This window comes from Ischnura elegans, chromosome 6, assembly GCF_921293095.1.
Source record: "Ischnura elegans chromosome 6, ioIscEleg1.1, whole genome shotgun sequence".
NCBI lineage: Eukaryota > Metazoa > Arthropoda > Insecta > Odonata > Coenagrionidae > Ischnura > Ischnura elegans.
In genome coordinates this window covers 104,800,335-104,814,915 of record NC_060251.1, presented here as the reverse complement: position 1 = coordinate 104,814,915, position 14,581 = coordinate 104,800,335, and the positions used below count along the sequence as shown (strand labels likewise).

General features: G+C 38.6%; 1 protein-coding gene across 4 annotated transcripts in view; it reads right to left on the bottom strand.

Annotated features, from left to right (window-relative positions):
• LOC124161299 (afadin) overlaps window positions 1-14,581 on the bottom strand; it is a 510,930-nt gene that overhangs the window by 53,403 nt on the left and 442,946 nt on the right. For all 4 annotated transcript variants that reach the window (XM_046537605.1, XM_046537606.1, XM_046537607.1 and 1 more), the window contains 7 exons: window positions 13,627-13,957; window positions 10,937-11,082; window positions 10,396-10,495; window positions 9,421-9,777; window positions 6,579-6,728; window positions 5,143-5,469; window positions 3,904-4,098 (listed from right to left, as the gene is read on the bottom strand). In XM_046537605.1, the coding sequence (XP_046393561.1) occupies window positions 3,904-4,098; window positions 5,143-5,469; window positions 6,579-6,728; window positions 9,421-9,777; window positions 10,396-10,495; window positions 10,937-11,082; window positions 13,627-13,957 (1,606 nt within the window). The remainder of the gene's footprint in view (window positions 1-3,903; window positions 4,099-5,142; window positions 5,470-6,578; window positions 6,729-9,420; window positions 9,778-10,395; window positions 10,496-10,936; window positions 11,083-13,626; window positions 13,958-14,581) is intronic.

The following is a 14,581-nucleotide window of genomic DNA, read 5'->3' as shown; positions in this document are numbered from 1 at the left end:
CAAAACAGAATCTTTCAACTTTCAAATTTTCAAATTAACCTCTTCTAATCAACTGAAATAATATTTTCATGAACATATGTTTATGCGCGCATACAAAATAAGCTAGCTATCAGTGTTACTGAGGACTGCTAAATTATAATTTCATAGGTAGTTTATATAAGAGCCGAGGGCAGCATCTTACAACCTTAATTGTTCTGATGCATATGTATCAGTAATACCATTCCACGGACTTTACAATGCCGTAAACTAATCGCTAGGCAATAAAAATACGGAATCATCGACAATAACGCCCAGCGATAAAAGGCAGCCCTGATTGCAATTGCAATACAAATGAAAGGGCACCCAATTTTAGGTCACGGAAGTATTTTTTAAGGAGGTCCACGAATTAGCGCGGCGGAGGGGCACGTGGGGCGGCCGACTTTTACGCACCACTCCGTTGGACTGGTTGCGCGACACATTATTATTATTATAGTATTCTACCGATTAAGGTAGGTTTCCATGGAGTACTAAAGAAGCAATCTGGGAGCCTCCCTTTCCTTCCAGCACTGCTTTCTTCAATTCATTGTATGGCCCACTCCTTTTCAATCTATCTGAAAATCCTATTCCCTTCCTTCCCCTTCCTCGTTTACCTAACATTCTACCTTGCTTTCAACATCCCCTTCCCGCTTCAGTACTAGCTCCATCCAAACCTTCTGTCTCCTCCGTATCTCATCTAATATTTTGCCTCTACTTATCCACCATGTCCAACACTTCGCCCTTTCTCCTCCTCTCCGTCCATTTCACCGTCTCCATTCTTCTCCATTTAGTTTAAAACAAAAGTTACATCTTGAAATTTCCAGGGTGTATAGAGGTTAGGTAACCGTAACAACCTTTTCCTGTATCTGAAATTTTAAAAGTTTACCTTAGTATTTTCTCAGATGCATGGTTTTTATATTTCGAACACAGGAAAATGTAGTTAAGGTCTACTATTTACACCTTGCAAATTTCAAGACTACTGCTTCGGCATTAAACAAATTATGCGTCGCAAAATAAAAAAAAATAAACAACGTTATGTCCCTATAAACTCTCACAGTAATGCTTACCAGTTTCGAAGAAGGAATGCACATTACTTACGGAATACAAATGACAAAACAAAATACTAATACGAGATCTGTGACAATAATGACGCTTAAGTAATAAAAAATTGCTAATTTTAAAAATAAATCCTCTGATAAAACTGTTTAAACCCCAACAGTTTTTTAGAAAAGGCCGCCAAGGATGTTATCTGCCAACCAGTATAGCCGAATAAAGTAGAAATTTGAAATTGTGCGTTTCTTTTGACACGCGACCTCATGAAAGAAAACGGACGACGCGTCACACAGGATACTCCGCGTAGAAAAATAGAATTCTCACAAGAATTGGGTGGAAGACCACTAAAAATAAACGGGATATATCCTTTCAAAATAAGAATGCTGTGCATGAATGCTAGTACCACAAAGCATAAAGACTGTCGGAGCGGGCGAGATACGCAATTTTAACGGAAATTAACAGACGCCACGCATGGATTGCGAAGTTGAGGACGACATTCCCAGCCATAGACGAGAAAATAGTAAAACTTTGTGTTATAAGTAATGCGACACTTAACAGGCAGTTCTACATGTAAATACGCACGTTACACGGCAAAACGAAGTAAGAGTCATTTCCAAGAAAATTTCGGATCATTCCCCTACATTGCACCAACTCTGTCATTCAATTCAATCAATACTATTTTTTTAAAATAGCATGTTCCGACACACCCGCAGAGTTTTGCTTGCAGTTTTGAAGAAGGAACGCACATTATAGTTGGAGTACAAATAACGGCCAAACAAAATGCTTGTATTGGATCTGTGATAATAATCACTCGTAGAAGTTTAAATACGCTACTTAAAACAGATAGAAAAATTGCTAATTAAAAACTCCGCTCTTTAAAAAAATCCGCTTAATCCGTAACATTTTTTCTCAAGAAAAGATCGCGAAAGATGTATCTGTAACCAGTACATCTGAAAATTTTTTAAATTTGGAATTGTGGGTTTCTTTTTTTATTCGCGACCTCGAGAAAGAACTAGAACGGCGCGTTACACAGGAAAATCCGCTCAGAGAAACAGAATTCTCACATGGGGGAAAACCATGACCGCTAAAAAATGAACTGGATTAATCCTTTCAAAATAAGGATGCAGTTCATGAATGTTTGTTTCCAAATACCGCATTACAATATAAAAGTGCTTTCGATAGGCCAATTCAACCTCGCTAGCACAGAGCGACGAACGCGTCCAAGTTCGATCCCACAAACCACTGAAAAGAATCCTCGCTTCCGGACGGATCCTGCGTGAGAAGATTCCTTTGATCGTGACTCGTCTGCTCGGCCGAACCATAGAAACGGATCAACGTCAAGGAACAGATTTCAGAATAAAAAGAACTCGAGGGGTTCGGTTGCACTGTTGAGAGGAATCTGTCGTAGATTTTTAAAGAGGATTACGAAAAGAATACCCAAGAAGGAATTGCTTTCATTCCCCGATGTGGAGTTCCAATTCGTATCAGCAAGAGGTGTAAAAACAGGAATGCAACCTAGCTAAGTCTTTAAGACGCATACCTGCTGCTCGACCGGTCTTGGTTGGTGACAGATTACTCGTTTAAAACTTATGATACTGTATTCAAATTTTCGAGGTATATAAAATGTCAAAATATGCTCTAAATCTAAAATTCAATTTTATCCTTTACGTTTTAATGATTTCTTCAGCTGTAACTTTTTTAACATATGAAATCACAAGAATAGATACAGTCTGTTTCCCTGAAAATTTCAATATTTCATTTATTACCACACCACCGAAAACAATGCTATTTGGCCTTATATTGGCACTTTCATAACATCAAACAATTAAACTTACACAAACGTCCATTCCCTGGATTGGGAAACTTTCCCAGACGGAACTCGAACCGTCTAGCATTGAACCTATAAATGGCACTAAGTTGCCGCCTATGGATAAGATATTCATTACGGTGGATATTCAATGGAATTTTACATGCCACCAGCTCGAAAAACAATTTTTAAAGATACCTGGAGAATATCTTAGAACCACTAGTCTATAAACAGGCGCATTAATGCTGAAAGGCATTGCATACCACCTAGGCGCCGCGGAAAGTCGTGACTAATGACCCAAAACGACCTTAATCCACCCCTACGCACACTCGATATTTGATCTTAGTTTTTTTACTTATTGATTCTAGGAACTCAATTTTTAATCATTAGTAAACCTATTCGGCCAGTTGAAACGACAGGCGATGGAAACGTCCACGGGCGGATCCAGGATTTTGTTCTGGGGGGGGCACAAAGATACCTCGTAATACAAAACGAAAGCAATTATATTGGGACCGTATTAAAATCTTCCATATTTTTAAGGGTCTTCCGTATTTTTAAGGGTAAGTGCCCCCGTGCCCCCCTCCCCTAGATCCGCCTATGGAGACGTCGACGCACATCGAAAAAAATACGCTCGCTGGTTGCCGCTGTCGAAATGTTACTTTCGGCGAAAAAGTCTATTTTTAGCGCACAACAACGGAAAAAAAACTCTGTAGAGAATGAACGCGATCAAAAACTGTTTCGGATACCTGTTGAAGGGAAAGGCATTAATGACTACAAGATTCAGAGGAAGGATAAACTACCCTGCATTATCATAAACCTCTTCTAAACCTCTTCTTGGAGGAGTGATCGAAATTTGGGTGAATAATAACGAAAATAAAATCCTGTCCACTGATTCCTTAAACACAAATCTATAAACGAAGTATCACTGCAGAACATAAAATCTACATTCCAGGAAACGTCATTGTGCTGGAAAGATGAAATTGATACTACAGCAGAACTACTAGAGAAAAAACACAAATGGCACTTACTTTAGCTGCAACAATGCTGAGTCCCATTCCGCTGTTGGACTTGTGGAGCTTGATAACTTGTGTCTCTGGTTCTAAGTGTTGTTGCTGTGGTGAGGATATTTGACCCTGCAGATGTCCACCCATGGAGCCGTGCAGTCGAGACGACGAGGAATCCATGCCACCAGATCGATTGCTGAGGGCACTCGGACTTCGGGGCTGTGAGAGAAACAAGAGTACAACATAGAAAGATAAATTACAATATGCAATTAAAAAAAAAATTGAATTCCTACATTTATCATAATTGGGTGGTTTCCTATTATTTTTTTATTGCCTAAATCGAAAGATTATTACTCCTGGAGTATGCATTTCACGCTCTTACATTTTTACATGATGATATCTATTTTTTGCGATTAAATGAAAAGTGAAAATTTTCCAGCGGGCAAAAATGCGACGGCTAAGTATGAATGTTGGGAAAAGCCTGTGTGACATCATTCTGGTTCCGGCTGCCACTGTGTGAGGCAACCTTGGTGCCAGGCTATGAGCGCCGCTACGATGCTGGCTGCTAGTAGGTAGTGCTTGGCTTAAATAAGGATTATTAATACCCTATCAAGATAAGGAAACTTTCTGACCATAGGCAATTTCAATAAGTAATTATTAAGGGATGTTTACTTGAGCTCTCTGCCACATGCATGCATTGGTAATCTCAGGCGATGTAAAACTCCTGACTACTCGTATAGCATCTATGTCCCTGTGACGTCACCTGTGGCATCGCATGGGCACCAACCTGGCCTATTTCAAAATACGTAAAATTGACCATTTACATTCGTCTATACTGGGATTTCTAAAACCAAATAATTTGGATATTATGAATACACTAATGGTGGGTAACGAATCGCAATCAATACCTTTCGTTTTCTTTTATGAAGGAAGCTACCCTATTACGTTGCAACAAATTTTTCTTGGCCATGGGAAATGGCTATGTTGTACTTAGCAAATGGCCATAATTCAACAGGCTCTGAACATTTTCCAACAGGCCAACAAAAAGATCATGCCTCAGCCACTGCCATTAGAGCTTCCTGATTTGTTTCAAATAAACAACTACCACATCAGAGAAACGAAAATAATGTCTTAGGAAAACTCTACTGTACCGTAAATAATGTGATGGGGTAATTTTTCTTACAGAAAATGTGCAACAAGAACCGAACACACTAAAATTAAAGTTTACTTTCTAGTATTTAGATTCATTGGTAGAAAAATTACCGCGTGTGGAGTGACATTCGCAGACTGTGGATGCTGTGGGTGTCCATCTGGGCTGAGCGAGTGCTGTAGCATTGCACTCGGAGGTGGGGTCATGTAGACAGTCCAGAATCCAGCGGATGTATGCTGGGGGACGAGACGACAGATATTGGCCCTCTGAAGGGGTGCCAGTAGCTCGACAAGACCAGGCGGGAGGCCTCGCACGACATCACAGCTGTACCCATCGTCAGGAAGGAGAAACTGCAATCGCAGCAGCTCCCCCTCCTCCTCTTCCAGCCTCACTTCGCGACCTTCATTGCGGACTAAGTCATCACAGACGTTCTCAGCCACCTGAAATTTCAAAATAAATTATGTCTCAAATTCCAAGGAGAATGCTAATAATGGGATGAAATTAAATGTATAATAGATTCCTTCCCCTTATTCCTTCCTATTTAATAGATTCTCTTAGCATTAGAATGATGGGTGCAATTTAACATGAGGGAATTCCAGCAGCATTATTCCATAAAATCTCACTCGACAATATTTTTAACGTCTTTTCCTGAGTTTTTTTAAACTTCTCCTGCTTTAGTGTTTTTCTAGCCTAGCATCTAATTCTATTATCTGATACTATTTTGCACCACCTTTTGAATATGATCTTTAATTTTTTCATATACATTGTATGTTTGCCACGTATTGCAGTGAATGTGACTTGAAATTGGAGCTGTTAAGGAAGATCATACATTAGGTTACAGGGTCCGAGCGGTTAACATTTTAATGTTTAGCATGACCATTTGCAGGGAAGCATGGAGGCCCAGTGGATAATGTGTAAGATCACTGACTCCTGGGTTCAAATTCCAAATGAAATATTCAGACAATCCAAAATATATATTCTCATAATGCCCAAACCCGTATGAACCCAAAAAAAAGTGCCTTAGACCAGTATGAGCTCTAACCTTTTACACTGAAGTAATGATTTTACTCCATGGACTTAATCTCATTTACAATAGGGTTACACAAATATGTGAAAATGTTTGTTTAGAGGCTACCAAGTTACCTTTAAAGCTGCTATACAAGTGGTGTCAGGGAATTGCAAATTATAACAACAACTAGAAATAAAATCATAGCTACCTAACGATCACCTTTAAGTGCCAAATTTTACAAATATTTTTTGCAAAATCTATGAATTTAGTTGTATTTTAGCCAAGAACTTTATTTTGGCCTCAAAAAATCATGTGAAGCATGAAACAAGGTAAATAAAATATGCTGCATCATGAAATATGTAACCCAGAATTTAACGCCTGTTCTTAAAAATTATAGAAGACGAAAATATTATGTACTCTGTAATGACCTTAGATTTTCATATGAAGAAATTACTAATTCTATGTCTACAAATATACAGCTACAATTAAAAAAGTAGGCCGGAAAAAAGATCTTTAGAAGATTTGAGAGTGTACACTTACCCTCACAACATTTTCCACTAGCTCCATGGGGATCCTCCGCTCATCAGGAGCATGCTGATAGTTAGTCAGGAGAGCTCTGAGCTGCAATGAGTTCAGCTTAAAGCATGCCGTACTAATTGCACATAAATCCTCAGCAGTATACTTGGGGGCCTGGAAAGAGTTATCAAACAAAATTTTATTTAAAAAATAATATAAATTTTATAAATACAGACAGAACACAAATTATAATCACATGAAATTGCTAGTTAAGTTCTTTATGATATACATAATTCTCAGAGCACATTTTATTTATTCATTTAAACCTAATATTTTCAGAGAAAGCAAATGAACTTCGTGCAAATGGAAAGAAAGCAGTAGTAGAGCATCAATTATTTATTCAATGTTTGATGTTCAATGACCGTCTGTTTGAACCGAACTGCTCAATTATCCATTATAGCAGTTGCTTGCTTATTTTACTAATCCCTTCCCTTTCCCCTTTTTAACCCTATCAAATTATCTAGGGATGGGTCGAATAGTAGATTTCTCGAATTCGAATATCGAATTCGAATATTAAATCATTGCTCGAATATTCGAATACCTCGAATTTCGAATACCTCGAATACTAAACGATGAATGTGAAAATGCTTGACTAGGTCGCCTATGCAGCAGGAAACCCAAGATTTTGCCAAGTAATTGTGATTGCCTTTAAAGGATTCAAACAGGAATTTAGCTGATTAATGGAATATTTTAATTTTATGTAAACAATAGGGTAGTTTCCTTCATTAAAGAAAACGAAAGGTATTGATTGTGATTCGTTACCCACCATTAGTGTATTCATAATATACAAATTATTTCGTTCTAGAAATACCGGTTTAGACTAATGGCAATGTTCAATTTTACCTCATTTGAAAAAGGCCAGATTGGCGCCTATGCGATGCCACTCCACGTGACATCACAGGGACCTAGTTTCTACACGAGAGGATCGGAGTTTTACATCGTCTGAGGTTACCAATGCATGCATGAGGCACAGAGCTCAGGGAAACATGTCTTAATAATCACACAGTCTGTTTGATAAGGTATTAATAATCCTTATTTAAGCCAAGCGCTACCAGCTAGCATGGTACTCAGCTACCTGCTAGCATCCTGCGTCGTAATAGCGCTCAGAGCCTCGCCCCAAGGTCACCTCACTTGAGGCAGCGGGAACCAGAACGACGTCACGCGGAGTTTTTCCCGGCATTCATACTTACCCGTCGCGTTTTCGCGCGCTTGAAAATTTTCACTTTTAATTTAATCGCGAAAACTAGATATCGTCTTATAAAACTCTAAAAGCGTTAAATACGTACTTCAGGAGTATTAATATTTCGATTTAGGCAATAAAAAATAATAGGAAACCACCCTATTTGAGCATTACGCCTCCGTCGTATTTCTTCTTCTTCCCGGTATTTATTTTCCTGCGCAAAATGCTTAAATAAAGTCAGAAATATGTCGTGTTTGGTCTTATTCTTTTTTAAATTACGCGCACATTACTAATATTTCAATCCAATAAAGGTGTAATAACAATTGCCGAAAGTCATTGTTAGACACCTTTCGGGCTAGTAGATGACTCATGCAGCAGTTGACCTCGAGAAAGGGGGAAATTCGAAGCAGGTAGGTAGAAAAAGGTCAGTGGGTGAGAAAAGGGGATGGGTGCGAGACACGTTTTTATTTTTCTCGCGTAACTTGATATTTTTTGAAGCTAAAGTTTTTGTAATACAATCCCTGCGCGAGCTGGGATCTTTTGTTTGATTTCGGAGAAGAGGAAATCGTCAAGAGTGGGTGAGGCGAATGCTGAATGGAGGGGGATAGCAGATCGTGGGAAATGCGCCAATGTCACTATCCCACGGCACTGAGTTCCTCCCTATGGTAGTTTCATCTCCTGGGGAAGATTCAAAATAAGTGCCTGTCATTATTAGCCACAAAGGACACACGGCAAACACCTCCTCTCATTTTATCTAAAGATGGATGCGGGAAAATGGTCAGTGGGGAGAAAGGGGGAAGGGTGAAACACGATTCTATTATTTTCCGGTAACTTGATATTTTTTTCAAAGCTGAGGTCTTCGTAATACGATCCCTGCACGAGCCGGGACCTTTTTTTTGTTTTCGGGGAAGAGGAAATCGTCTGAGGGGGTGGGGCGAACGCTGAATGGATGGGGATAGCGGATCGTGGGAAATGCGCCAATGTTGCTATCCCACGGAACTGAGGTTCTCCTGATAGGGAACACCTGGGATTTTCGGATTTTTTTCATCCGATCAATTTCGGTTCCCCACGTCGAACTCTTTTCACCGCTCGAACCCGTGAATTTGATGTATTTCGTCAGCTTGCCTAAAACGGCGCTGCATGCACTAGACGACTAGAGTTCTCATTTTTCCGAGTCAACTACCAACGACGTGCGAGCGACAGTGTATGACGCGAAATTCAAAGTATTCGAGGTATTCGAGACGGTACCTTTAGCATAACTATTCGAGATCTCGAATATCGAATACTTTCTATTATTCGAGGTATTCGAGTATTCGCGGATACTATTCGCACATCTCTAAAATTATCCTTACTTATCCTACTTTTCTTCACTTATCCTAATGCCATAAAGCAATAAGATTTTCAATAGAAATAATGAATAAGGTGTAGAGAAAGCTTGCTGCCAATACCAAGGACAACACAACAAGGAAAATGAACATGATTAAATTACCAATCTTTTCTATTTTAAATTTGGGCTTCGCCCTCAATTATCATAGATAATCAATGCTCTACTTAAATTCTCATTCATGAATATAATTCATGTGCACATACATATCTTCTCATGATCTCATTTTTTTCTCTCCTTACCTGCAGTAGGTGTGCAGCCTGGGCAATGCGTGACAGGTGGCAATCGGCAGCCAGCTCCAACCCTTGCCTCTCAGCCCATGCTTCCACCCTTGCCAATCGTGCACCTAGCCTTAGGCCCCACTCACGGCTGCAGTATGACGGCGGTGCCCTTTGGTGCATGTGGTGAGGGTGGGGGTGATGATGGTGACCATGATGCATTGCATTGTTGCCACCCGATGCCACGGCTGAGGCAACCACACGGTTGAAAGCCCAGACATTAACATAATGAAACAACTGAGAGAAAAGCTGAATAGTAAGTGCAGCATTCACTCGACAACGACGCAACAATGCCATTGCTGAGGCCAACACCTGCAACACCTGTGGAAATACATGAAAAGTAAAATGGTGATTAGAGGAGAAAAATGAACTCCATTACACTCCATGGATACACATAAAAATATTTCATTAAAACACATCATAGATATTTACTCTTAGGATGAAACAATTATTTTTTCAAGAGATCTGCTGTGCGTTGTAACAAATAGTTCCAAAGTAGTAATACAGGTCAGCCAGACAAGAGCAAAAGTCATAAGTCCAATTGTCTAACTCAAAATATAAATGCTTTAATGCGCTAGTCTAGCTTTGCCCAGAGTAGCTAAAGCATTCTAAAACATGCCATGGTTTGCCACCAGGTAGTGACACGTTGAGGGAGTTAGCTACTAGAGAGCTGATCATACATTAAAAAATTAGAAACAGACTGCACAATGCACAATTTACTCATGTAATAAACACTTCACAATACATAATATTTAAGTTTTTTTAAATTTTGGCATGTACACAATTTAATTTGCATCAAAATTTCTGTGAAATGCAAAATGCAGATGTAGATCACAAGGGAGTATGAAATTAATGGACACTTATGACAGACAAATCGTAACGCTCACCACACTTGAACAAATTGGGTATTTAAGAATAGCAACTGAACAAATTACATACCGATCCCGCAGATTCTTCTTCATTTCGATCATCATCACGGTCAGCAAGAAAATTTGGCATCACTGCTCCCAAGTCAGCTTGAAGACATGAGACCAGATTCCTAGAACAATTGTCAGGGGTTTAGTTAGAAAAAACATGAAACTAGGTAGTACCCGTTGTTTGAATATCAATTGATAAAGAGCCCAAAAAAGGAACTATGACAAAAATTAATGAAAATTCCCAAAAGTTTGAAGAAAAGTGAGGAGAAAATGATATCCAACTGATATCAGATAAAAGCATCAATTAGAAAAACCAAAGGCAGTTATATCTAGATGTTTTGGGTGATTTCCACCGCGTACAGAAACCCTCCAACTGAAATAGGGATCAGGAGGGCATAAACTAGAGCATTATAATCTAATGCAATTACATTCAACTATTCATCAATTCCACAAATTTTATTTTTTTTGAAATATTGAAACATTGAATAGTATTGAATACCTTTATGCAGATATTTTCTGCATCTATAATAGGATAGATAAAAATGAGAAGAGGAGTAACTCACCTGAAGGCTATCTGTACTGCCTCAGCTAGTATATCTTGAGCATCCAGGGAAAATGCTGAGATGTGCCTATCAGACTTAAGGAAGTGGAGAAGTTCAGAGGCATTGGCCATCCAAAAAGCAAGTGATTCAGCATCTCCATACCTCTCCTAATGAGACAAATATAATTTTTTTTAAATTATAAAAAGGATTATTCAAAAAATGAAATAATAAATCAGATAATATCACATATCAAAACAAAAACATGCACAAATTAGATATAGATCTAATCAAAATTCTTGCTGGAATACTAATCAAAATCCTTGTTGAGAATGTGAAGAATGATGAGAATAAATTTCACACGCACGTCTATATTAAATCAAGGTAACTGTTTGTCAATTACACAGGAATAAAGTTATGAGGATCAAATTAAAATTTTTTTGTCAGACAGTGTGGCAGAACTTGAAATATGATTACCACTCATTAGTTAACAACTTCTACTCACATTGAATTAGTAAAGGCTTTTTCTACGATAATAAGTTCTTAGTGCATCAAGATATTCGTGTGGGATCTTAAAAATTTTGAATTTCATTTGAATCATGATGGATTTTCACTAAGTGAAGTCTAAAGTTTTACATTTAATTGCAGAGCTAGGGAATGACACAACTTTCCTGGAGCTAGACTTTGCTAACGTTTGCATTTCAACACTCTGTCATTCTATTCATGACTCAAAAAAATACACTTTTGGCAAATTAGAACTATTCAAAGTACTGCAATAGACCAAGACCTCAGTTCATTACAATGAACTTAAAGAGAAACTTGTGACACACTGGCTCTTTATTGAAGAGATCAAAACTTGAGCACCCCATTTGAAAAATCTCTCCATCTGCCCCTTTCACTACGTTCCCGCAACAAAAACACAACAATTACCTATTTTCAAGAAAAAACTGCAAATTGATAATTCTGAGATGAGATTTCTATTAAAATGTGGAGCATCAGTTGAAAAAAAATTTCATTGCTCTGACTCAACTCATAACAACAGGTATTCGACAATGACTGGTCCAGAAAAAAGTACTCCAAACAAAAAAAACTTGGTTCTTTTACAAAAAATGAAAACAATATAATTAAGAATAATATTTTTACAGGTTCCTAAGGACAAGTTTTGTAAAAAGATGGAACATGTCATTATGCCTATTCACAGGCAGCAATAACACCACCAGCATACGAACCAAAAAACAAGAAACACCATTGGCCAAAATTCAAATCAAAAATCCAAACAAAAGATATAACAGAAATTTAATGAATGACACAAAATAAGGGCAATATTTGCTCATTCCAAAATTTTCATTATGAATTGCTGGTACCAAAGAATGGGGCCATATACAGTGGAACTTGGTTAGTACGTTCCTCCTTAGTACGTTTTCCTCCTTAGTACGGCGATTTCCCTCGGTCCCGGTACCATCCGAACAAAATACAGGTAAAAGAATTTGGTTAGTAAGTTGGAAAAAATTGCGCTTTCCTGGTTAGTACGCTCCATTGCTTGCCGTGACGCAACCCGCAATTCGTTCTCTAGTGTCTTCTCAAGGGTCGCAAAAGTCTGAATTCATGATTTAATTTATTATTATTAGCCATTAACATTCTTCCATTCATTCCACATCTCTTTCTTCTACCGTAATTTATCCAAATGCATTTCTGAATTCTTGTGACGTGATGAAAAATAAAATGCGGCCATTTTTCGGGAATGTCTGACTATGAAAAACTACAGCCAATAAGAAGCCCCAATTTTCCCCACCCCGAGCTCCTCACCTTCTGTTGCCTTTGGAGCGCTTGGGAGTGCCCACTGCTGCGCACAAAGTTCGTGAGTGGGCAATTGTTGCTATTGCACGAGTTATCATGATGAAGAAATGAGTCTTAACGGTATTAGACAATTCCCACATTATCTAAAGCAGTACTGCTCCATAAACTCGACGTCGTGCGTATTTACGTGACTACTGTTGCGGGAGCAGACGATCCTCTGGATCTCCACACAAAGCTTAGCTTAAAAATACTTGATCTCGGAACGAAAGCAGACGACATTAGACAAATTTTGAAAGTAAATTTCAACTGTTTAATATAAAATTTTCTTGTAATTACGTCGTAATCTAATAATCTTGCGTGTCATCAGTCGATATATCGATTGATTTTACAATCGAAATGGTATCATTCCAGAAGCGAATGTCTACGGCTGTTGCCGTAATTTGAAAGTCAATATAATTTTGCCCAATTTTTATGATGTTTAAAAAACCAGTTGACTTACTCCGGGTTGTTGTTATATTCTCCGAATACGCTGTGAGAAAGAAAAATGACTTGTCTGAGCTTCACTCGTCCTCGTTCTGTAAATATATATAGGATAAATCACGGGAGATAGACGCCGTAATCATGAAATCGTCTCCGGGATGTCCATGAAAAATTGCGATTTTTATTCACATGGTATTGTTTTTCATGGTAGCGCTCATTTTCTTGATTTTAAATGTGAAAAGAGTTCAGGAAGGCGATCCTATGAGAACTACCGATAGTAATTGTAATTATGACGACTTTTTCACTGATTGCAATAACCCCGACTGCTATTATTTACTTTCCTCGTTAGTATGTTTTCCTGGTTAGTGCGTTCATTTTTCGTGGTCCCTTCAGAAACGTACTAACCAAGTTCCACTGTATATACATATAACTCTCACCTGAACCACAGTCCGAATAAGGGCTGCCACTCTAGCAAGGAGAGCCGTGAGACGATGAGCTCTCTCTGTGGGTGTCAGCTCAGGCCGATAATGTGTCGAAGCTCGGAATCTTGCCGCCAGGTAGAGGGCATAGGTGGGGGCAAGGCGAAAGTGGGGGGGAGCTGCCTGTGGGTCGAGAGACGTCACTAATGCATCGAGCAGTGCATCTGTCGCCTCCTCTCGGAACTCGAGAGCAGCCGGGAGGATGGGATCGTTTGCCCCTGAAGGCGGCCTTTGCAGGGGCTGAGACTGCGTCTGCATCAGCGGATATCTCTCATAGTTTGACGAAGACCTGCGGAAGATGTGGCTTACATGAATAAAAGATGATACAGATTTTATGCAAGGCATAGCTGCAGTATAGCCAATGGTGCACCTTTACTAACATATCAGCTAGTGCACTTAAAACATAAAAATTTCACAGAGGAAAAATCACTTGCCATTACTGGGATTTAAACCCTGATTTCTCCTAATTCAGGCAAGGTGTTCCTTGCTACAAATCAGGAGATTCAGGTTTGAATCCTGGATAAGGCAAATGAGTGTTTTATCAGAGGAATTTCCTCACCATAAATGCAATAGAAAAATATGAACTAATAAACAATCCAGTGAACTGCACACTCAAACCATGGCATGACTGATAATATTATTTGAGGATGAATCAATGAATTTTATAACTAAGCTAATGCAAATGAATACAGAGCAAATACAAGGAGGACTAAATTTGAAAAATAATTTGATTTGATCATGATTAGGCATAATGTGGTTCTGTGATGGTCTGAAACTGGAAATACTTTAAATTCCTTTCTTATTTAATAATTCATTAACTTAATCTTCCAAGTAATCTTTGCATAAATTGGAACGAAAAAATTAAGTATAAAGAATTTGAATGGCATTGCATTTACCACGTCTAATCAGATTA